General features: G+C 36.5%; 1 protein-coding gene and 1 long non-coding RNA gene across 5 annotated transcripts in view; one reads left to right on the forward strand and one right to left on the reverse strand.

The window, feature by feature from the left end:
- The window catches only part of LOC150099660 (uncharacterized), a 64465-nt gene that overhangs the window by 32938 nt on the left and 4691 nt on the right, over positions 1–26836 (forward strand). The window contains exon 3 of the long non-coding RNA XR_016549417.1: positions 20347–20424. This is a non-coding gene — a long non-coding RNA (uncharacterized LOC150099660). The remainder of the gene's footprint in view (positions 1–20346; positions 20425–26836) is intronic.
- The window catches only part of Not11 (CCR4-NOT transcription complex subunit 11), a 172708-nt gene continuing 152810 nt past the window's right edge, over positions 6939–26836 (reverse strand). For 3 of the 4 annotated variants that reach the window (XM_090404488.1, XM_090404487.1, XM_090404489.1), the window contains one exon: positions 6939–13828. In XM_090404488.1, coding sequence (XP_090260614.1) covers positions 13679–13828 — 150 coding nt within the window. In that variant the 3' untranslated portion in view covers positions 6939–13678. The remainder of the gene's footprint in view (positions 13829–26836) is intronic. The other variant, XR_016549416.1, reaches the window with a different exon arrangement.

The raw sequence follows: 26836 nt of genomic DNA on the forward strand, positions 1-26836 counted from the left end.
TCCTCCCCTCCCCCTAAACATAACATGCAAGACGACAAAAATCTACTTTTATGATTGTGTAAATTACGGTGAGTTCAAATCACTCACTACATAGCGGCATTTATGATAAAATATCACTTATCACTAACGTTTAGTTTTGTAGTTGTGCGCTTTTTTTTTTCTTCTTCTTTTGCATAAAAGTAGCATGAAAGCAGAGCATTTCTAAAAACATTTCATTCCTCTAAAACGAACGGTAGAGGGCTGCTATTTCTTGCTAATAACTCGAAAAACAATGTTGCTTTGTTTATTATAATTTTACCAAATTAGAATGAATAGTATGAATCCGATAATACACATAAAATCTACAAGAAAACATTAATTTATCAAAAATAAAAAATAAAATAAAAAATAAAAACTGAGTAATTAAAAGGAAGGGAAAGATAAATTTATGAAGCAATTATCGACCCCGAAGTCATTTTAATACCTAGAAATAAATATAAAAACTAAAAAAATATTCCGCGATTTAAATTCTTAATTCTTTATGTGTGGTGTGTAACATGATTTCGAGTCTACACAATTCTTAATGAATTAATTCATGTCTTTAATTTTCATTTCTAAAATTTCAGACAAAGAGTATCCAAGCCTTCCCTAAAACAAACAACAATAAAAAAACACCTATTTTTTTTCAACCTTTTTATTGGTTTATCGATCGATTTTTTTTTTTTGTTTTTTTTAAAGAAGAACAACGTTGGAATCCTGTCTAGGATTCCAACGTTGTTCTGTCTAGGAAGCAGGGAATCTTCAGTTTTATCCCAGAAATCCGAGTTTTTCGTGCCGTAAAACAGAAACACCTTCACAAAAAACACACGAAATTAGCACACAGAACACTGTCCTCGTACTTTTAATTACGCTTCAAAACAATCCAACTTTTTATTTTGATAGTTCAGTTGACAAAAGGCGTTCCTTGCATAGAGTAAGAGCTTTTCGTTCTAAATGCATGTAAAGGATGAGTATTGAACCAAATTTGATGCATTCTGGTATATGTATGTGTCACACACACACACACACACACACACACACACACACACACACACACACACACACACACACACACTTCTACGATGGCAATATAGTAAGGTTTTTTTTTTTTTTTTAATTTGATTTTACGCATAATATGTATGATGTTTTGCCATGCCTGATTATCATTGGCGGTGGTGAGATGAGGTCCCGGAGCACTCTATTGCCTCGGTCTACATCTGCTAACCCCGTTGCTATGCATGCATATGCAGGATAAACTATAACTGGCAAGGTAGCCAACATACAGTACATATATTTATTCTGGGATAAAATATCCCAGCGATATTTTATTTTTAGTCCTAGCATCATACATGGCTTTTTAATAGTTAAATGACAGCAATAAGCAAACGCCGATGGAAATACGCTCATTCTTGTAAAAACCATTTAGTATTTCATTCAGTAATTTGTATATCTCAATCATAACACTCCGTTTTTCACCTGTCAACCAATTATTTCTGTAACCCACAGATCTTCAACCTGTCATCATAAGGTTCATTCTATAGACTTGCCACCAACTTGGTCACTTGCCTCTGAATCATCTCCACCTTCCTCCTCATCCCCAAGAAATATGTATATTTAATAGCCAAAAATGAACCTTGTAACCAAGAAGATGATGAATGAAATGATAGACTATAGATTTTGAAGGATTAAGAGTTAAAATTATGAAAACTTAAACAATACAAAACAGAACAAAACTAATAAAGTATATGCAAGACCAGCAACATAATGTGCTGGCATTTGGTGGAAATTGTTGTCAGATGACAAACAACACAAAACTGACTACAGTATCTTTTTAAGTAAGACTGTGCAGTCCTGTGGAAACGGTGTTTCCTTTCACTGTACTAGACTGCTAGAAGAAAGGCCTTTATAAGTTTCAACTCAAGTCACTGATGAGAGGAACTTTTTTGTAGGCAATTTTTTTTTCAATCTGTTTCCAAGTTGGTTAATCTTTGGCACAGGCGGGTATTTTTGTTTTCTTTAATTCAGAAAGTCAGCTTTATAATTCTGCATTTCAATAAAATTGATTATAGACCTTACATTATCTCAAGATGAGCCTGTGTGGCTCAATGAGCCTGTGGTAGCTCAGTGGATGTGGCGTTTGCACAACATGGCGCTTGGCCGCACGAAGGAAGACTTCTTGGTTTCGAATCTAGTCGGCGACTAGAAGAAATTTTTCTAAGCCTTTTTTCGACCAATTCCCAAGTTAGTCAATCTCTGGCACGGAAAAGCTGGTTTTTCGTCCCGTAAACTCAAGAAAATTGACCGTAGAACCCGCACTATTTTTCAGACATCAAATATATTGTGTTAGAGTTAGGGACCACGAGATGGCGGTACTTGTTGAGCCGTCTCTCTTCACTGCATGCCTCTTAATTAGTGATAGCCTTGGGCCAGCTATCCCTGATTGACTGCCAGTGGAGATTGAACTGCCCACTCAGTCTCTAAAAGTTAGATAGGGCTAAACGGCCTCGCCTGCTCCCTATATACGGGAATAAAAAGGCATTAGCTGATTTTCATTATCTCAAGTAATAATATGTGCTACCTACCAATAACTATCCAGACACCCCTGTTGTTTGAATGTTTGTTAATAACAAAAACTGATATACTGATCGTAAGAAGCAGTATTTCATCGTTGCAGATGAATACAGGTGGTATGGCAACATGCGAAATGAGTGACTTCTAGAGAGAGGTGCCATTGTGGGCTGTCACACTGGTGACATATCCATATGTGCCATTGCCCCTCAACTGGAGCAACCACAATCAACAGTTGGCGATGTGATCAGCATATGGAGACATTCTGGCATCACCAGTACAGGAAAACACCCAGATCCATGGCAGCCATGGGTCTGTGATGAGTTCCACAGCGCTAGTAACACCATGGTGAACACTAATATGGAAGAACTCCATTTACTGAGTTTCCACAGACCAGCGGCACAAAAGACGAACATCACAACAACGAACAAGTTGGCTTGTCTGGTCTGGTGCAAAGAGCTTGAGAATTGGACAATTGACCAGTGGAAAATGGTACTCTGGAACGATGAATCAAGGTTCACCTGTTTGCAGTCTGATGGCAGGGTGTGGAGGCAGCGTGGTAAATGCTTGTTACCACAGTGCGTTATACCCATAGTAAAGTTTGGTGGTGAAAGAGCAATGGTTGGATGCATTCAGCTGGCTTGGAGTGGGACCACTGGTTGTTGTCCATGATTCCATGGAGGTAGTTCAGTACCTTGATATTCTAGATAATCAGGTGCTGCCTACACTGTGGAGTTTTTATGGAACAGACTCACGTTACTATCAAGATGGTAATGCTACAAAGCTGCAATTGTTATCGAATCGTATGAAGAGATCGGTGTTAAATGACTGTCCTGGCCTGTGCAGGGTTCTGACCTAAACCCTATCGAACACCTTTGGGACAAACTGGAGTGGTGATTGAGGTCCAGAGCAGCATGTCCTCCATCTGTCACTGAACTCAGTTTTGCTTTGATGTAAGAATGGGGATATATTCCACCTGATCACTGCCGCACATTACTGGAAAGCTTCCTGCAAAATGTGCAGGAGGTGATCAAAGCCAAAGGTGAACATACCCAATATTAGGATTTGCCTGCTGGTAACAACTGTAAATTGCTAGTGTCTGGACAATTATTTGTAGATAGTGCATGTAAGAGTTATAGACAATCATGTGGATGCAGGTGTCTGCCATACTCTCTCTTCCCTGATGTCTATGAAATAATTTATAAACTTCCAGTTATCAGTGGCAGCTAAGAATGTACACCCTCTGTCCAAAAAGATACCTAACTTTTGATAGAAAATAAAACACAGGCCAATTATAATTATTGAAATCATTTATTTCGATCAATATACTCTCCCTCAGCTTCGATATAGCGTTTGGCAATGCCAATTAATTAGCTAAATGAGTTTTTATATCGGTTTTTGGGATACTGTTGAGGGTCGCGGTTACTGTCGCTTGAATGGTGTCGTATCGCTTTCCTTTCATTGGCAAATGAAGTCGGGGGAAGAGGAAGAAGTCACAGGTGCTAAATCAGGTGAATACGCCGAGTGATCCAACACACAAACTTGGTTTCTCCTCAAAAACTGGCTGGCTGTGTTCGAACGATGAGATGGTGCATTATCATGCAAAAGTGACCAGCTGCCTGCATAATGATATTCATGCCATACGCAACGAATTTTCGTCAATCGCTTCAATCCTTTCAGATAAAACTCACCATTGACCGTTTGGCCAGGTGGAATGAATTCTTTGTGGATAATGCCCTTGGAATCGTAGAAACAAATCAGCATTTTCTTTACTTTTGACTTCTCCAAGCGACTTATTTTCGGATGCGCCTCTTCTGGTGGTCTCCATTCAGTACTCTGTTTTGGGCTCATACTCAAAACACCACGCTTCATCACCAGCAACGATCGTTTCAAGGAAGTTTGAGTCCTTAAGCGCTTTTAATGAGGTCCTTGCAGTGTTCAATTCGATACATTTTTTGGTCGTCGGTCAACTTGTGGGGAACAAATCGCGAATTCAATTTACGAAGGGGGAAAAATTCTCGGTCAAAATTTTGCGCACAGTTGATTTTGGAATCCCCAATTCATCTTCAATCAATCTCACGGACGATTTCGGGTTTTCTTTGATGAAATCACGCACTTTTTGAATGATAACTTCACTCAGTCGTTTTTGGACGTCCCGGCTTTTCGTCATCCTCAAGTGTCTCACGACCACTTTGAAATCGCTTCAACCACTCGTAAACATGAGTACAGAATAAGCATTCATCACTGTATGCTTTTTGAAGCATTTGATGCGTTTCGGTAAAACTTTTATCAAGTTTAACACAAATGTCAATCATTTGTGTTTGAAATGAGTTTCTGTTTGAAACTCATTTTCCGACCGTTCATCACCAGTGGCGGACGGTTAAAATTTTAAGTGGGGGTGCTGCATATACAAAAAAAAAAAAAAAAAAAAAAAAAAAAAAAAAAAAATCCCCTAATCAGTAATGAATTTATAAATAAATAAATTTACATACTAAAAATCGTATAACGATAATTGAAAATATATAATTCTTTTCATATTTTCAACAGTGACACTCGTCATAATTCAGCCTTGTATTTATAATAAATAAATAATTATATGTTATTTAACAAAATAAAATAAGATTTACAAAAAAAAATAGTTCACCACGAACACGCGCCAATAATAAGTGTTTCATATCTCACAGAAATAACGAGCACAGGCATAAGATACACTGCCCAAGTGGTATCTAATGACGTAACTTGCAACGAAAGCAAACGAATATCGGCGTTAGATCGCAGTGCATTTGTTTCGTGTAACGATAATTGAAAAAATATTCTTTTCATATTTTCAACAGTGATACTCGTCATAATTCAGCCTTGTATCTATAATAAATAATTATGTTATTTTAACAAAATAAAATAAGATTTACAAAAAATAGTTCACAAGGCACACGTACCAATAATAAACGTTTCATAGCAATTGGAAGAACGACAGTTCATTGCGCCCTTCGATTGGAATAGGCCTAAGTTCGATTCTCGTCGCGACGGGAGGAATCTTTATCTGGTCGATTTCAATCGATGGTGAGTTAGCCGATCTCATACGGAGGTAGCAGGGTTTTTTCTCCCGGAAACTCGGGTTTTTCATCCCGCATACATACAAATCGGCCCTTCAGAACACATGCAATTTACAGACAAAAATTACTAGTTGTGGTGTTGGAGGTGGGCGGTAGATCGCGTTGATTCGTAGTAGAGGTAAGGTGTAGAGATAGTTGAAGATGTCCTCCCGCGATGAGTCTTCGGACTCCTTGGAGGTATCAGGAATAATAATAATAATAATAATATCTCACAGAAATAAGGCGCATAAACTTACTAAAAATACACTGCCATTTCAGCAGTTACAGTTGGGAATGATGTAACATGCAATGACAAGAGCAAATGAATATCGACGTTAGATCGCAGTGCATTTGTTTCATAATCTAAAGCGTTAATCGAACAATTCCAATTAACTATTCAATCAATGTCAAAACATAAGCTGTAACCTTTAACATGTACTGCATTTATATAATCTTGTAAACATTGTTATTATTTATAAACACAAACAAAATTTAATTTTTTCATTTTTTCCTTGGGGGTGCTGCAGTGTCGCAGTGCTTATGTACAGGCCGCCACTGCTTGGCACTATAACTAGGTTCTGATGAAAGAAATCTCAAACAGTTGACAAAACACAAATGAAGGTTGTCGCTTTCGACAACAACAAGATACAACAGGTGACTCCACTAATTTCTTCTATTTTCGAAAGGTTCGTTTCTTTTTGGACAAAGGGTGTAGATTAGCTGTCACTCTATCTTCAAAAATTTAGCCCTAACATTTTGAAAAATAGGGTTCAGACAACTCCACAATTAGCCAATAATAACAGCTGGTCCAAGATTATCAATGATGTTTACTTGGCATCTGGATAAGAGTATGGCAGAGGACATCTCATTCTCGCTGATCCTATATATCATCTTAAATAGCGAGTTCTACAGTTGATATTCTTTAGCTATGGGATTAAAAACCAAGTTCCTGGGAGTAAATGTTTACACCTATGTCAGAGATCAACAAAATTATGAAAAGTTCAAAGAAAGACTGACAATCAAACTCAGAATGGATTTTCTCTGGGATGCATAGACTATGGATAAAAACCCATCCATTATATATATATATATATATATATATATATATATATATATATATATATATATACACACACACACACACACACACACACACACATATATATATTATTATTATTATTATTATTTCGGGCTACTCCAGGGAGTCCTTAGACTCATCGAGGGAGGCCCTAAACATCATGTCCACACAACTATTCGACATTCTCACAGTATCTATCATACCTTGCCTTGAACTCGCTCACTGTCATAGCACCCACAACACTCTGGCAGCTTATTCCACTCATTTACCACTCTAAAAGTAAAGAACAACCCAGCTCTAACACCCCTGCTAACCACACTCTTGCCCAGCTTCAATAGGTGTCCCCTAGTTCTCCCACCACCAGTCCTGATCTCAAAAATATCCTATAGAATCCTTTTAGCAATTTGAATGTCTCAATCATATCTCCCCTTTTCCGCATATCAACTAGTTTCTGCAACCCACAAATCTTCAACCTGTTCTCATATGGTTCATTCCATAGACCTGCTATCATCTTAGTCACTCGCCTCTTGATCCTCTCCACCTCCTCCCCATCAAGAAGGAACCGAGGTGACCAAATCTGGGCACAGTAGTCGAGATGAGGTCTTATCAGGGCTTGGTACACAGGTACAATAATCTGCTTGTCTCTGCTTGGCAAGTTAAATTTCAACAACCAAGTGAGTTGATGAGCTGATTTAGCTACTTTCGCAATGCGTCCCCTAAACTTCATCTCCCTATCCACCAACACTTCAAAGTCCCTGGCCTCATCAATCTCTTGGAGTACAGTTCCACCAATGTGCTATACTGCTGCTAATCTTTTCATCCCAAAATGCATAACCTTACATTTTGTCACATTAAATTGACATCCATTCTCCTTAGCCCAGAACTCCAATCTATGTAAGTCATCCTGCAAGACTTTGACATCTTCTGCATTCACTATCGCCCTACCCAACTTTGCATCATCAGCGAAAACAAATGAACTGTTCCACTTAGATCCTTCCTTATGTCGTTAATGAACAGATTAAACAGCAGTGGTCCAAGAACAGAACCCTGTGGCACACCACTAGTCACAGGCCGTCTTTTCGACTCTACTCCTGAATAAACTACTCTTTGATATCTCTCCATCAACCACCTACCTATCCATCTCACCAACCCTATATCCATTCCCATATGTTGTAGTTTACGGATTAGTATTCCATGTGGTATCCTGTCAAATGCCTTTGCCAGGTCCAGCAGTATCACTGTAAACCCATTTCACTTATCCAGTTCAGCCATCACCCTGTTATAAAAATTGAGCAAGTTACTGAGGCATGATCTACCCTTCACAAAGCCATGCTGTCCCCTGTACAGTATCTCATTTTCAATCCATTCCTGTATTTTTCCCTTGACTACTTTTTCCAAAACCTTGACGACTCCTGATATGCTGATCGGTCGGTAATTTGCAACCATAGTCTTGGATTCTCCTTTATGCAGTGAAACTATTTTCCCCTCTTTCCACACCTTCGGGACTAAACCAGACCCGAGACTCAGATTAGACATGGTCAAGGGCACTGATAATTCCTTAGCCGCTTCACACAAGACCCGTGCCGGTATACCATCCAATCCCACAGATGTATTCACATTAAGGTTCTGTAATAGACTATTCACCTCCACTTCATTCATCACAATTCCCGTATAAACTAATGGTTCCTTCATTTTTTCAATGTCACCACCTGGATGATATACTTTTGCAAGGTGCACACTCAGTAACTCCACTATATCGACTCTTTCAGTGACCTCCTTACCATCGTCATTCCTTAAAATCATTTTGCCATGTACAGTTTTTTCTTGCTTGCAGCATATTGAAAGAACTGTTTGGGATTCTCTTTTGCTTGCATAACTAGTTTCCTTTCATAATCGGCTTTTGCTGTTTTTACCACACTTGTTACCCTTCTGGCCTGCACTTTATACCGTTTGTGTGCCTGCAGGTCACCCCCTTTCTTTAAATTCCCTCCACAGTTGTTTCTTTTTTTGCAGCTCAAGCTTAATGGTGTTATTCATCCATTTAACCCCTACTTGTTTTACTATTCGGACCCTAGGTATACAATCAGCCATAACCTCCTGTAAACACTCCTTGACCACTTCCCATGCTCTATCGACGTCCAGCCCTTGCAGTTGTACATGCCATGGCACTGATCCAAGTAATCTCCTAAGCTTGTCATACTTCCCAGCATGGTAATAATTCCACATATACCCTGTCTTAATCAAAAATTCCACACCTTTAGCCACCTTCCAGGTCAAGACTTAGTCAAATTGTGAGATGCTATTACCAGGTCAAGCACTCTCACACCCCTAGTATTTTCAATTACATGCTGTCTCAGATAGTTATCCCTTAATTGAATAAAATCCATTTCCTTCCTCACATGTGTCCTCTCCTCCTTCCAATCAATGTTACCATAGTTGAAATCCCCCATAATAATTACCCTCCTTCCACTCATTTCATCAATTTGTTTATGCATACTATCTCCACCATCTATTCCATCACCTGGTCTATAGCAGCACCCAACTGTATATTTTATTCTGCCAGTCTCAATCTCACACCAAATAGCCTCAGATGAGCTCCTTTCACTATCCTGCAATACAACTTCAATTCTCCTTGGATGCAGTTCATCAGCTATCATCAATAACATCCCTCCCCCCATTTTATTTTCTCTGTCCCTCCTAAACACACTATAACCTACACATTCTATCCTACTAACTATATCATCTTCCGTCAGCCATGTTTCACTAATGCCAATAACCTGTGGCCAGGAAGAGCCAATCAAGGCCAAAAATTCTTCCTTCTTGTTCCTAATACTCCTGGCATTAGTATACATGAAATGCAGTGATCCCTTTGTCCCACCCCTATCTTGATGCGTTATTCTATATATATATATATATAATAAAGGTTTCTGTGTAGTCCTCTGGAAGTGGCATAGGAGCTTTTACTGTTTTTCTCGTCATGTCAAGGAACTCAAATGTAGAACTTACACTATTAGACAATAATACAAGTGTAGGGAGCCTGTGTAGCTCAGTGGATGTGGCGTTTGCACACCATGGCACTTGACCACACGAAGGAAGACTTTGTTTCGAATCTAGTCATCAACTAGAGGAAATTTTTCTAAGTCTTTTTTCGACAGGTTCCCAAGTTAGTCTATCTCTGGTATGGGCAAGTGGGTTTTTTTTCTCCAGGAAACTCGGGTTTTTCATCCCATAAACTCAAGAAAATCGACCGTAGAACCCACATTTCAGACATTAAATATATTGTTAGGGACCACGAGATGGCAGCACTTGTTAAGTCGTCTCTCTATTGCGTGCCGCTTAATTAGTGATAGCCTTGGGCCAGCTATCTCTGATTGGCTGCCAGTAGAGATTGAACTACCCACTTAGTCTCCAAAAGTTAGATAGGGCTAAACAGTCTCGCCTACTCCCAATATATGGGAATAGAAAGGTATTAGCTAATTTTTTTTTTTTTTTTTTAATACAAGTGTTAGAATTTAGGGCCACAAGATGAAAGCACTGATTTATTGACAGTTTGTTCTCTAGCAGTAAATGCTTGAAGGATGAATACTGGCTGCCTAGTAATCTTCAAAAAGAAGCTTAGGAATAAAGGAGCTCTGCCTACTCTCTTTGGGAAATAAAAGATGCTAGAGGATTTATTTGTTCATATTATTTATATAATAAACTAACCTTAACACAACCAGAAACAAACTATTTCATTGGAGGTTAAAAATAATAAATAAATGAATAAAAAAAGATCACCCAAGCTGACAAAAATACATTATAAGTAATGTAAGATTGTCCCCAACTTCTAATGAGGAGAGTAAGAATCCCTACAAAAGGATGGAGTTGTCCTTATTCAGTATTGAAACTACTTCCATTCTTCCAAAAACACTATTTTGGTGCATTTTACAAAATGCATGAACGGCTTGTCTAGTCATCAGTGAAAAAGATATATTTGTAGTCCTGCAGATTTACTTGAAATTTGATACTTGTAACACATCCAAAAATGTTTCTGTTTAAATAGGACAATAGTCATCTGACAGCATCTTCCATCCTTTGCAACCAAATGTCCTGTTTCTCTCTAGTTGTTCATTTGCATGGTGAATGGTTTCCTCTCTTCAGATATCAATATCAGCATCTCTGGGAAAACTCACTGACCTCAAATCCTCTCCATACTTTTGATGAGAGCATACATTTCCCCCCTCTTCATTTGCTACCAAAACCCAACTCTGGCTTTTTTTCTGCTAAGAAACATCTCACTTCATTCCTCCTTTTCTTTGATAATATTTGGATTTCCACTCAGAATCTGATTTTTATTCTTGGGCTGACTTAGACCTTAAGTCTTTCCTAGCACAAACACATATCTACAGTCTCCTCCGCCTCCAAAAAATTCAGCATCCTCTTATGTTCAAGACACCACTTTTCACATGTACTAATTCTATACAAATATCTAAATCTGCCAGACCTTAGAATACAATTAACCACATTATAAAATGGTGTGCCAAAAACCTTCATTAAAATTTCTGATGCTATCCAGAGGAAGGCAATTTGATTAATCGATGATTCAACTGTCACATACTAGAATCACTTTCTTCATTTCTTTCTTTTCTCTATGCCAGTAAAAACAAGACCAAATGCTGTTCAACCTCCATTCATATTCCAGCTTCAAATCTACTGAAGAATGTTCTTGTCTTCCTCTTTCATTTATCTTTCTATAGAAACATCGCTTGATTTTAAGATGCATATAAAATTAATTATCTAAGCTTCACAATATAATTGATAAATGTAACGTAAAATATTCTAAATATTTTTAGAATGATGATGATTAACAAACTATAACTATGAAAACAATAACAAATTTTATTATGATTATTCCAAGTTTTATAAAACAAGTATATATAATAACATAATGAAATGTAGTTGATTTAAAAAATGCCAGACACATAAAAAAAAAGGAACGTCATATTTCTGTACATAGAATGGCATGTGATTTTATTTACAACTATAGTAGTCATGTAATAGATCATTAAATAAAATGAAAATGTGTATACAGAAAGATACAATTAATATTGTATTCATATAGTTACTTCACTATTAAAATTTCACGTTTTCAGTCTTAAAATAGTACAAACTTTTTTTTCGTTTCAAGTTAAATTTTACATATAATAAAAATATTAAACATCAAAAGTATGAATAATATATCACAATTTTCTGAATTCATGTATGCTGATCATCAATACACAAACATTGCAGGATATTAAAAAGTAACCTGCATTATCAATTACATCAGTAATTGATAGTAATGAAGTAACAAAGTGCAAAAATGGCAGCATTTAATTAAAAAGAAGCCTTGTTTGGCAAAATTTTGCAAGCAGAACAACCTTTATAAGATTGATGCATTAATTCCCATATTCCATTTTAAGTGATCATATAATGTTAATTTTATTATTATTCAAACACTTTCCAGAGCAATTAAACTGATACAAAATATATTTACCTCCATGTAGATAAAGCAAATGAATTAAGAATTAAATATTCATACAAAAATGATGAATGAAACCTAGCAATATGGCAAATTGTGATACACTAAAATTCAGATAAATGTTTTTTTAAAAAAAAGGAAGTACATATGAAACTTCTGTATAAAATTAACAGCCAAGTAACAAGTGTTTAAAAGGAAGTATTCCCATTTAAACAATAGAAAAAATTCATAATAATAATAATAAATTATCCAACTAGAAGTGTGTATAATGGCCTCTCATCACTTTTCAGAAAAGCTAGTTTTAATATTAAAAAAAATCCATATTACAATGTAAGATATAATAATGAGATGATTATCAATAAATAAAATTGTCTAAATAAGGAGGAAGTTACTGAAAAATTACTGACCAGCCATTTTTATCAGAAATATCTTCAATGAAATCTAGTCCAGAGCATTGTTTCTCTGAACTTATTAAAAAAATACTCTTATGCAGACAACCAAGCTGATGAACTGTACAAATGTTACAATTATATTACACAGAGTTCAGTTTGCATGCACATAGATACAGATCTCAGGCTTTCCATATAACACCAACTTGCATGATTGTTAACATTATTTTATGCTTCAGTTAGGAAAAGAGAAAATTCTTCAGTCACGGCCAAAAGAGGCTTAGTTTGTTTTTAATACTCTGCTGTTGCCACAATATATACAAAAGTTAAGAAGTTGTTTCTAACACACACAGAATTATTTATATTTGACTTTTTTATATCATACATGACAAATGCTTATAAATAATGAACAAACACTGGATATGAGTGTTCATTTTTTACTCACCTACTTGAATTCACTTGCATTCTTATTATGGAAAGAAATAAGGATGCACTTCAACTTCAATTCACCCCCCACCTTTGTACTTGGTTTCCCTCTGTATACTAATAACACCCTTAATATGACACAGTTTCTATATACAAAGACAGTCAAGTTTAAAAATCATAACAGAAAGTGAGAGGGAAACATTTATTCACATCTTTATGAATAGGAAATCAAAACTAACAAGGAATAAGAATAATTAATTTCCTTGTTGCTCTTCAAAGTTTGCATTTAAACATAACAAATTTTATAATCAAAGGATTAGACTGAATAAAACAAAAATTATGAATGCTTTCTAACCTCCTCCCACTTTTATATCCATATTTTATATAAAATTTATATAAAGTTTAAATTGCTATTCTGAAAAGTTTTAAATTTTATGGATTGGCTATATGAAAATACTATGGATATAAAACAACCTCATGATATCAAAGATGCTAATTCATCAACCAAATTGCAAAATATAATTGGTAATTTTGTATCTGGTTGGACAATATTCTGACAAGTAACAAAACATTATTTAGCACCTGAATTATGTAATAGCAGATCAAATCATTTATTTGTATTGGTTGGTTGTGGTTGCTGCACTTGAACTGGCCCTTGTTCTCCACTGTCTAGCTGTTTCAGAAGTCGGAACAATGCTGCTGCTTCTCTGATTCTGCTGAATTCAATACAGAATGCCTGAACTTCAATAAACAGATCCTAAAAAGAATAAGTTTTTTTTTTTAATTCAGAATAAATAAAATATATATGGAATAAAGTAAAATAAAAGAATAAGTACATGGGATATACTGTATATGACTTCTGCATTACTTCAACCTTAGTATCTCCTCTGAGTCTAGTTGCCGCTGATGAGACCTCAATAAAGGTCAAAACTGGTCTGAGTAGTACTAACCACAGTGATAACTTTTAATATGTAAATATTTCATCCCAAGTATCTTGGGACATCATCAGTACAGTAATTCAAACAATACTAGGAATAACATACAGTTAGGGCACATGATTACAATGGAATCTCAATATGTGTGCAGTAACATGTTATAGAACTAAATGAAAATATAACTGAACAAAAAAAAATAAAATAAAATAAAAAAATAACATATATAAAGATTACTTTACACAATTTTGTAAGACAATTTCCCATACTTTAGGAATAGTAAGAACATCGTTGCAGTTTAATTTGGTGTGTAGCAGGGCTTCAGCACTTTCTTTATATAAACGTTCATGTTTATAGTAGCAAGGCTTATATGTTGGTCAGACATAACTGGTGATTAGTTTACGGAATTAACAACGCATATAAAGTATATTAATTAAAGGTAACTTTAATGAATAACTTCTATATTTTGGCAACGTCACATTGCCATCTTCAGGAACATAAAGATATGGTATGTGCACGCAGGCACTAACACAAAGCAAATGAGGAAGAAAGCAAGAAACTAATATTGTTCCTAAAGTCCTAATGGTGCCCTCTGGCGGGCTAATTTGGTAGTCTTGGCAGTTGGGCTGAAGTTCTCATAATGTAAGTTTCCCAAATTTGGGGTAGTTTCATGCACCCAAATTTGTTGAGGTTAGGAACGTTTTTTAGAGCTGCTGAAGATTCTTTGAATAATCTTTCGTATTTAAACTTGCTGCGATGAATTATTTTTGTTTTCTTCCAACAAATTTTATGGTGGGTATCTAAGGCATGGTCTGCCAGCCAGGAGCCGCTGTACTGGTGGAACCGAATGTAGTCTTTGTGTTCTGAAATCCTGATATTTGTTGTTCTGCCTGTTTGGCCAAAGTAGGACAATTTGCAGCTGCAAGGGACGTCTCCTCCCTATTCACTAATGTCCCACTCAAAGAAACCCTAGAGCTCATCCAAGCCAAGTTTCCTCCCGATATCTCAGCCCTATTTCAGTTCACAATGAACTCAGGCTATTTCGTTTGGCAAGGAAAGTTCTACAAACAGATAGAGGGACAGCCATGGGTTCACCGCTTTCCCCACCCTTGGCCAATTTCTTTATGGAGACATTTGAAGAGAAAGCCTTAAACTCCGCCCCACAAAAACCCACTATTTGGCTTCGTTATGTGGATGATGTATTTGCTATTTGACCACATGGCTCAGACACACTCCTTCCTAACACACTTAAACAACCAACACTCCAGAGTCCAGTTCACCTTAGAAAAAGAGGAAAACAACACCCTCCCCTTCCTAGACACTTTGATCACCCGCCAACTTGATGGATCTTTGGTTTTCTCTGTTCACAGAAAACCCACCCATACTGGCAGATACATTCACCAGCAGTCCCCCCCCACAACAATATGGGGTTATAAAAACACTATATAACAGGGCAAAATTAATCTGCTCAGATGACAAGCCCCTAACTACTGAACTAAACCACATCCTCAACACTTTCTTAGCCAATGGCTATAACCCCAAAAAATACTAAAACCAGTAAACCACAACCCCCCCCTCCACAATAAAGATTACACCAAGTCTACCACCATCCCCTACATCCAGGGCACCTCTGAGAAAATAACCAATATCCTCAAAAAATATGACCTTACTTCCTGTTACAAACCATATAAAAAGTTGGCATCCCTTATCCGCTCTACCAAAGACCAACCACTTCCCCTAGACCTACCTGGTGTATACCAGGTCCCTTGCAGCTGCAAATTGTCCTACTTTGGCCAAACAGGCAGAACAACAAATATCAGGATTTCAGAACACAAAGACTACATCCGGTTTCACCAGTACAGCCGCTCTGGGCTGGCAGACCATGCCTTAGATACCCACCATAAAATGTGACGTTGCCGAAATATAGAAGTTATTCATTAAAGTTACCTTTAATTAATATACTTTATATGCGTTGTTAATTCCGTAAACTAATCACCAGTTTATGTTTATATATAAAAGTTTCTACTTTTCCCAATGGATCCTATGGTTCAGATTTTCAACTCATGTTGAGAGAGACCAGATTTGTGCGGTTTGAAAAGATGAATGTGGTCTTGATGTTCCGAGATGCGTTTCTGAATAGATCTATCTGTCTGTCCACAGTAAGACAATTTGCAGGAGCATGGGATCTCATAAATGCCAGGTAACATCAGAGGTGAGAGTTTGTCCTTAGGAGAAGGTAACAAGTTATAGATTTGGTTGATGGGTTTGTAAGTAGTGGCAAAATTGTATTTCTTGATAATTTTTGAAAGACGTTCGGAGATGCCTTTTGACGTAAGGCATGGGAATCCTATGGACTTCTTCTTGTCTGGGTTGATGTGCGGGGAAGTGACTGATGATTTTTTGAGTTGTTTTAAGATTATATCCATTTAGTATGGCTGTATTTTTTATTATTTCTAGTTCTTGGTTTAGAGATTCTTCAGAGGAGCCGAATTTGTGTGCTCTGGAAACTAGTAATTTAATGATGCCAAACATTTATATAAACATGAACGTTTATATAAAGAAAGTGCTGAAGCCTTACTACACAGACCAAATTTAAACCACGACGACATTCTTACTATTCCTAAAGTATGGGAAATTGTCATAGAAAATTGTGTAAAATAATCTTTATATACGTTCTTTTTTATTTTTTTTTGTTCAGTTATATTTTAATTTACTTCTATAACACGTTACTGCACGCATATTGAGATTCCATTGTAATCATGTACCCCTAACTGTATGTTATTCCTAGTATTGTTTGAATTACTGTACTGATGATGTCCCAAGATACTTGGGATGAAATATTTACGCATTAAAAGTTATCACTGTGGTTAGTACACGTGTTTTTAGCGATGAATTCACCACAGGTTTTGTCATATAAAAATGGTCAGACCAGTTTTTGCATTATTGGATACTAAGGCAACTGATGTGAAGTCATTTGCTTGCCTGTTTGGCCATAGTAGGACAGTCTGCAACTGCAAGGTACCTGGTATACTCCTGGTGGTCTAGGGGATGTAGCTGGTCTTTGGTGGAGCAGATAAGAGATGCCAATCTCTTATGTGGTCTGTAAGTGGTTGTAAGGTCGTATTTCCTTAGGATTTTTGTCAATTTTTTAGATGTGCCCCAGATATATGGAATGGTGATAGATTTTGAGTAATCCCTGCTCTGAAAAGGGGGGGGGGGGGGAGGTTGCAGATACAAAGTATTAATATTTTTTGGAGTTGTAGCCATTGGCTAAGAAAGTGTTAAGGATATGGTCAAGTTCAGTAGTTACGGCACTGTTATCAAAAGCGATTAATTTTGCCCTGTTATATAGGGTTTTAATAATAACATATCATTGTGAGGGGGAGGGGGAGTGAATGATGGTGAATGTATCTATCTATATGTGTAGGTTTTCTGTAAACGTAGAATGACAGGGATCCATCAGGCTCGTGTATAATCAGAGTATCTAGGAATGGGAGACTGTTGTTTCTTTTTCCAAGGGTAAATGGGATCCTAAAGTGTTGACTGTTTAGATGTGTTAAGAAATTTTGGAGTGTATCCAGGTCATGTGGCCAACTAGATGATGTGTTTTCCATTTACCTTGGAAAAGGAAAACAACAGTCTCCCATTCCTAGACACTCTGATTACATGCTAGCCTGATAGATCCATAGCATTCTCCATTTACAGAAAACCTACACATACAAGTAGATATATTCAACAGCAGTCACCCCCCCCACCTCCCAACAATATGGGATTATAAAAGCCCTATATAACAGGGCAAAATTAATCAGTTATAATAACAGTGTCTTAACTACTGACCGTGACCATATCCTTAACACTTTCTTACCCAAAAAATCCAAAGAATATTAAAACCCTGTAATGCAATTTGCCCCCCCCCCCCCGCCTCCTCCCTCTTCAGAGCAGAGATTACTCAAAATCTATCACCATTCCGTATATCTGGGGCACATCAGAAAAACTGACAAAAATCCTAAAGAAATATGACCTTACAGTTACTGACAAACCACATAAGAAATTGGCATCTTTTATCGGCTCCACCAAAGACCAGCCACATCTCCTAGACCTACCAGGAATATACCAGGTCCCTTGCAGTTGCAAACTGTCCTACTATGGCCAAAAAGGCAGAAAAGCCAATATCAGAATATCTGAACACAAGGACTAGATCCAGTTCCACCAATACAGCCATTCAGGACCAGCTGACCATGCTCTGGACACCCACCACAGGATATGCTGGAAGAAAGCCACTCTATCACACTGCAGCAAATACAAATATGAAAGCCTATTCTTCGAATCTGCCTCAGCCCTGAAAAACTTTCCAAACCTCAACAAATTTAGGTATAATGAGACTGCCAAACCAGAATGGAAATTGTCATCTTTCTTACCACCTATCAAAGGTACATTATCACCTTTATCCTTGTCTAGTGTTTATCAAATACCCTGTTCTTGTCATCTTTGCTACTTAGGACAGACTGGCTGTTCTGCTACTATGAGAATTGAAGAGCATCAAGATTATATAACATTTTTAAATTCTGAAAGTTCAGGCCTTGCTTCTCATGTCATTGACACAAGATACGGAGTTGACTGGAACTGTAGCAAGATACCAGACTACAGTAGATTCAAATTTCATCATCTATTTTTTTGAATCATGCGAAGTCCTACATCACCATCCTAACCTTAATTATACAGACTGTATGTCTATTTCTAAGTTTTGGGAAGTGATTGTTGTTAAATTTTTTTAATATTTTTATTTATTTATTATTTTAAAATTAATTAATTACTTATAACATCTATTCCCAATTCTCTGAACAGTGCTTCCTCCTACTGGACAGCTGTGACCGAGACACGTGATATTATACGCATGCTGCATGACTAGTTCTTGTATTCAGAATTTAAATGTTGTTACCAGTTTTTCTGTCTTCTCCCTGAAAGAAGCTCATGACATATTGATCAAAATATATAGGAGTAATAAATTATATTTAGTTTTCTATTACATGCGTAAAGCCATTATTCAAAAAATATATGGTATGACTAACGTGCATGTCTATTAAACAACTAGTAACTTGCTCTGTATGATGTTCCATTTACTCCATATAATTGTTGTATGTTGTAAAGCTCTTCTCTCAGCTCCTTGTCATATGACAAAAAACTACAATAAGGTCCTTCTTTTATTCTCATGATTTCTTAACTATACCTCTTTTAATTGAAAATCTGTCCCAACAACTATTTGACCTGAACTCAGCTTGTTCTTATCAGAGTTTTTCTTCCATAATTTTTTTACTCTTCTCAAATATGCTCACACATATCTTACTTGGAACATTGTACACCCTCTGTAATTCTCAAGTTCAGTTTTATTTTTATTTTTACAAATGGAAACTATGAGACCTCTACTCTATCATCCAGAATTTGACCTTCTGACTAGGCCTTATTAAACATGCAGTATAGACAATGCAAAACTTTTATATCTCCATATTCAGTATTTCTGGTTGAATATTATGACCAATACAAGAATACTATTTTTTGGTCCCATGGTATCAGCTACCAAATGGGAAAGATATCAAACAATGAATGGAATTTTTGAAAAAGAGCTACATGAAGCAGTATCTGAATGTATTCCTGGAGTTTGAAGAATAAATAGTGTGGGAGTGAAACAGATGTGCAACCTTATTAAGAAAGAACGCCATGAGAATAAGATCATGTAGAAGGAATATCATGAAAATAAAAGTAAGAAGGGTTATGAAATATATAAAGTACAGGCCAGAAAAGTAATGAGAATTGTGGAAAGCTAAACTGGATTATGAAAAGAAATTGACTATGCAAGCTTATGGTAATCCAAAACAATTTTATTGTTATGTCGCAAGTAAAAGAAAGATTGAATGTGGAAGAATAACTTTACTGGATGCAGATGGTACTCTAGTGGCAGAAGCTAATGAGGTTGTTCAGTTAACGAGTGTTCACTTTGCTAAGATATATCAACCAGGTGTATGTAACATGGTGCACAGTGCTAATACTACATTGAAGGATGAGTTAGAAGTGCGTGAGAATGAAGTTGAAGAGCTGTTGCACAACCTGTATAAGAATTCAGCAATAGGAACATGGAATATTAGCATATATGCTCAAGGTATGTTGAGCCAAATTGGCTAGGCCATAGATGGCAAACCTATTGTACGCATGCCAGAGGTGGCACATCTGAGAAGTTTTGCTGGCAAGTCAACGATTTACAGGTGATATCCTTTTATATGCTTATAAATTATTCAACCTTTTTTTTTTTAATTGTTATAATACGTACAAGTTAAATTTGGTTTTATAGAGAGCAGCTGTGAAGATGTGCATATGATTGGTGCAGTATTAACAAAAGGTCATGCGACTCAAAGACAACCTACAATTGGTGAGTAGAAATGCTAATTCTTTTCAACCGAATTCCATAACATGTGAAACTGTCATAACAACATACACTATATATTTCTTAGTTTTAACACACTCACGAGAGGGTGTCATTTATCGCTCTGGCAGAACTTCTCTTTATCGGTGGGCTCAACTCTCACAAAGTTTCAACCTTTGGTATGAATTTATTGCTGCTTGTTTGAGTTGCTGTATGAGTTGCTGGCACAGCAACTCATACATGCATTATATGGCATATTTCAATTCGTAGTAGAATTTTATTTGAAGTTAGCCTTTATGATCTGTCATAATGACATAGAGAATTTCAAATGCAATAAAACAAACACTTATTTTATGTAATTGAAAAATTGGACAAGAGTTTTTAGTTGGATACTGTGTTTCCAGAGCAACATATGGTTTTGCTTGAGTCTATACAGTGTAGTTTTTATTCCAGCTATCTGTAATTGCACTATTTGTTGAGAAATATATTACACAGACTGCAAAAGCCTCCATACCTTAATCAGGGATACAATACAACTATTTGTTTTTCCTGCATCTGCGGTATAATGGGTGTTGGGGAGGGCATATTGTTAAATGCAGGGAGCGAGTTATTGCCTTGACGTGAACATGTTTAAACATTTTTCATGTGTGAGGTATATGCAAAACGTTTTAATATCTTTTATCGTAAAGTAAAATCAGGGGTGCCAGTTATACATGATGACAAGTTATTTTCGAGTAATTATGGTAAGCATTTCGCCGACAAGTTGACATCCTTCTGCTGCTTCCCTTACTCAGCTAACTTCGATGGTTAGTTACAATGCATAAATATTTTTTTCACTACTGTTATTTTTTTTATTTTTTATTTTTTTCAAACCATTATCATCATCAAATTCCTGCCATGTACCCTCAAAGAGTGTACAGGAAATGATAGTACTACATGAAAAATTTACATCATTACTAACTTCCCATCTACAATTTTCCTCCAAATCAGTCTGTTACTTGTCAAAACTCCAACATTATCAGATCTTATATTTCTATCGTCTAAGGCACTTTGTACCATATCAATCCACCTATATCTTGGTCTTCCTCTGGGACGTTTTGTTGCCAACCTGGCAGAGAACACTTGTTTTGCTAACTGTTTCTTGCCCATTCTGTTTAAGTGACCATACCACCTGAGATTAGCTCTGCTAACGCATTCCTGGATGCTGACAATGTCAAGTTCTTTCCTAATATCCTCATTTTTAATATGATATTGCCATTGATGCCATCTGTTTACACCTATAATCCTTCTCAGGACTCTCATATCTGCGGTCTCTAGTCTTTGGTCAAGTGTTTTACTTCTAACCCAGCTCTCAGATCCATAAGTTAAAACTGGTTTGAACACTGTCTTGTATACAGCTAATTTAGTGTTCGACTAATTTCTTTCTTATTCCATATGAATTTATTCAATTGACTTCCTACCATATCAGCTTTGTTGATTCTGTTGTCTATTTCCATATTTAATTCACCATCTTCACTAAAAATCGTGCCTAAGTAGATGAAATGTTTTACTTGTTCCACAGGTTCTCCATTCAAAACACAGTTGACAGTTTCAATGATTCTGCCTATTTTCATTGTCTTTGACTTTTTATTGCTGATCTTCATACCATATCTATTACAACAGTTATACAATTTAGTCAGAGAATCTTGCAGACTTGTAGCAGATTTATTTAGAAGTATAATATCATCTGCATAACGCAAGGAGCTGACATTAACATCTCATCATCATGATCATCATCATCAAATTCCTGCCATGTACCCTCAAGGGGTGTACAGGATATAACAGTACTACATGAAAAAATTACATCATTACTAACTTCCTATCTACAATTTTCCTCCAAATCAGTCTGTTACTTGTCAAGACTCCAACATTATCAGATCTTATATTTCTATCGTCTAAGGCACTTTGTACCGTATCAATCCACCTATATCTTGGTCTTCCTCTGGGACGTTTTGTTGCCAACCTGGCAGAGAACACTTGTTTTGCTAATCTTTCCTCTCCCATTCTATTTAAGTGACCATACCACCTGAGATTAGCTCTGTTAATGCATTCCTGGATGCTGACAATGTCAAGTTCTTTCCTAATATCCTCATTTTTAATACGATATTGCCATTGATGCCTTCTGTTCACGCCTCTAATCTTTCTCAGGACTCTCATATCTGCGGTCTCTAGTCTTTGGTCAAGTGTTTTACTTCTACCCAGCTCTCAGATCCATAAGTTAAAACTGGTTTGAACACTGTCTTGTATACAGCTAATTTAGTGTTCCGACTAATTTCTCTCTTATTCCATATGAATTTATTCAGTTGACTTCCCACCATACCAGCTTTGCTGATTCTGTTGTCTATTTCTATATTTAATTTACCATCTTCAGTAAAAATTGTGCCTAAGTAGCTGAAATGTTTTACATGTTCCACAGGTTCTCCATTCACAACACAGTTAACATTTTCAATGATTCTGACTATTTTCATTGTCTTTGTCATTTTATTGCTGACCTTCATACCATATCTATTACAACAGCTATTCAATTTAGACAGAGAATCTTGCAGACTTGTAGCGGATTTATTTAGAGGTATAACATCATCTGCATAAAGCAAAGTGCTGACATTGACATCTCCAATTTTGATATCAAGTTTAATACCACTTTCCTTCATAATATGATCCACATAGATAATGAATAACAGAGGGGATAATGTACATCCTTGTCTCACACCAGATTTAACATTAAACCATCTTCCTGTACTTCCTTCAATTCTAACTGCTGAATTACAACTCAAATAAAGACTAAGTATTGCTTGATACAATGCCCCATTGACACCATATAACTGCAGCGTATTGAATAGCTTCTCTCTTGGCACCTTGTCATATGCCTTTTCAAAATCGACAAAACTTAAATACAGATCTTTGTTATATTCCCATGCTTTCTCGACTATTTGTCGTAAAGTGAAGATCTGATCCCGACAGCCTCTATTTGGCCTGAATCCAGCTTGTTCTTCACCAAGCTTTTCTTCCACAATTCTTCTCAACCGTTTCTCAAGTATACTTGCATAGATCTTGCCAGGAACACTCAGTAAGGAAATACCTCTATAATTCTCACATTCAGTTTTATTTCCCTTTTTATATATGGGTACTATGAGAGCTCTACTCCAATCATCGGGAATTCGTCCCTCTGTCCAGGCTTTCTGAACTATGCAGTGCAGCCACTGTAAGACTCTTATACCACCATACTTCAGCATTTCTGGTCGAATATCATCTACTCCTGCTGCCTTTCCACATTTCAAGCCATTGATGGCTTTTTCTACTTCAAGTATGGATATGTATTCCTGACTGCATGCCTGGTCAGTGTTTTTTATCACTATGCTGTCATCACTGCTTGTTTCATTTAGCAGTTTTTCAAAGTAATTACTCCATACTTCAAGGATATCTTTTTCTCCTGTTTTCATGTCACCTTTATCATCTCTAACTCCTTTTATAGCACTCTTTCCTCCATTTTTAAGCTTCTTCAACAACCTCCAGAATATTTTGCCACCTTCTTGATATTTATTTTCTATGTTCTTGCCAAAGTCCTCCCATGACTTTTGTTTAACTAGTTTTACACAGTGTTTAGCTGTCTTACATTTGTCTCTGTATTCTCTAAGAGCACAAACTCACTTATTTGCCAGTAATTTTTGATATGCTTTCTTCTTTTCCTTCAGTGCCTCTTTTACTTCCTGTGTCCACCATGGAGTTCTGATTTTTCTATCCTTGCAGACAACCTACCACATGCCTCTATGGCTGAATCAATCAGAGTTTTCTTCAAGGCTTGCCACTGAATCTCCAAGGTTTGGTTCCTATTCTCAAATTCTTTCATTTTTTCTTCAATAATCTTTGTGTATTTTAGTCTACAGTTCATATCTGAGAGCTGCTCAACTTTTATTCGCTTTAAAACTTTCTTACATGTTATTCTTTTCAATATGAAATTCAATTTTATCCTGCTCAAGACTAAATAGTGATCACTTCCAATTTCAAATCCTCTGTACACTCTGGTGTCCTGCACCAGGGAGAAAACATCACTATCAACAATAACATAGTCAATGAGACTTTTCTTATTCCTTGCCTCTTCTCTCCATGTGAATTTGTGCACATTTTTATTTTGGAACATAGTGTTAGTAATAACCAATCCATGTCCTGAACAAATATCCTACAGATTTGCCATTATTATTAGCTTTGTTCTTTTCTCCAAATTTTCCCAAAATATTTTTGTATGTCTTTCGATCATTTCCTACTCTGCTATTTAGATCCCCAACAAGGACCAACTTTTCCTTTTTCATTGTGTCAGTTGCTTTTCTAAAGCCTCAAAAAATGCCATTCAAGAAGATTAGCCCCATATTTTGTGTTGAATACTATGGCTACTCCTTTTCCTTGATTGTCATTGTCTGAAAATAACATTTTGTATTTATTGCTCAGAAAGATCTCACCAGTTTTTGTCTTTTTTATTTCAGTCGCACCCGTATACTGTCAATCTGGTACTTATCCAATTCTTCAGCTAGCTCCATTTCTTTGCCATTCAGGCTTCTTATGTTGATAGTACTGATCTTTAACTCTAGTGATATTGAATTGGGGTGTGTTTTCAGATTTGTTCCAGTAGCTGACATTTTGCTGTTCGCCCTGGTTCCCTGGCGAAAACAACAGGTCCTTGTTTAACTGGGTGATGCCCCAGCTGGCATGAAATTTTGTCATGTTGTACCATCATTTTGCATTTTGGTTTAACCAATAAGAATACAATTTGGTCGGCTAAATCCCAAATTGCCAGCCCATCCTTGTTCGTTCAGTATCCAGGTAGATACCCAACAGGGTGCGCCACGAGAAGGTCAGGATTGGACATTAGGTCAGAAGCTCTGGTCGGTTCTCTGCATTCCTTTAAAGGCTATGTGGAGGTCTCCTCTCAGTTATACAGCTTTGACCCTTAATAATCAATTTTACACTGAATAACATATTTGTAAATTTTTGGCATGCACACATAAAAAGGTTAGCCACTACTGGGCTAGGTCTTTGACATGCTTGTATAACTTGAGTCTCAGATCAGGAAAGATACCACAAGAATGTATGATAGTTTCATTGTACAAAAATTGGTGCAAAAACCGATATGTCTATCTCTGGTGTGGTGGTGAAGATTTTAGAGAAGATGGTAAGAATGGGTGCATCTAATGTGAATGAATTTAAGTGAGGGTGGGTGATGTATAGCCTTCCTCAATGAGTCCTTGACTGCCTGGAAGTCTCAGATAATAATAACAATCTTAATAATAATATCATCTATTCCAGCTATTTTAGAAAGATATGTATTCCTGATTGCATTCCTCTGATTCTTTCACAGTACTCTTTCCTCCATTCTGAAGTTTTTTGAATGATCTCCTTCATGATAATTATTTTCTATATTCATAATGAATATAGAAAATAATTCATAATGAATATAGAAAAAAATGAAGTCTTACCATTTCTTTTGCACAGTTTAGCTCTTTTACATTTTTTTCTGTATTCTTGTCATTTCCAGATCTGCCTCTTTAACTTCTTACGTCCACTATGAAGTTTGGATTTTTTTTGTTCTTTAAAGGACTTCACCATATGCCTTCCTAGATGAATCTTTCAGCACTGTCTCAAGAGTTAGCCACCGAGACTTCAAGGTTTTATTCTTGTTTCCTCTTTTTTTTTCTCCCATTCAGTAACATCTGTATAATTGAGTCTATAGTTCACCTCTAAAAGCCGAAAAGAATTTATAATTTTCTATCAATGTCTCACAAATACCATTAACTTTTAAGGCCACGAAGAACTAAAACTAACCAGTGCTGCCACCTCCCAACTCTTATTCCAAGTACTTCTGTCATTAGCGTACATAAAGCATTGTGGCCTGTTGAGTCGGTAACTACCTTCACACTCTGTATTGACTATTCCATTCTGAATAGTTAGAATCTGATAACTAAATTCGACAATTTCTGTAACTTCTCACATTCACTTGCCTCACTTGTGCATGCACAAGCAATCAACTACATCCTCCTAATAGCTCTAGTTATCCTGATTTTGCAATTCCAATCTCACTCCATTCAGAGGCATTTTTCTAAACTCCTAACACCAAACTCATTCAAGTACAAACTATGAGCCTTGTGTAAGTTTTAATCCATTCAAACTCCATCAACACATCCACAAACTGCACATTGTTCCTCCTACGTTCTCTCTCTCACTCTTCTCTTTTTGCTAATTCTAGTAACTCTTCCAACCATGAAACCAAGCTTTTCATCTTTCAGATCATTTGTAGCTGCCAAAACAATGATCTCTTTCACTTAAGCCTTTCTGCATCCCAGTAGCTTCCCAAACATCAAGAAGCTTTGTTTTGATTTGAACCTTGATT

The sequence above is a fragment of the Typopeltis vanoorti genome, chromosome 14 (genome assembly GCF_054136105.1).
Source record: "Typopeltis vanoorti isolate ZY-2024b chromosome 14, IOZ_Tvanoo_1.0, whole genome shotgun sequence".
Taxonomy (NCBI): Eukaryota; Metazoa; Arthropoda; class Arachnida; order Uropygi; family Thelyphonidae; genus Typopeltis; species Typopeltis vanoorti.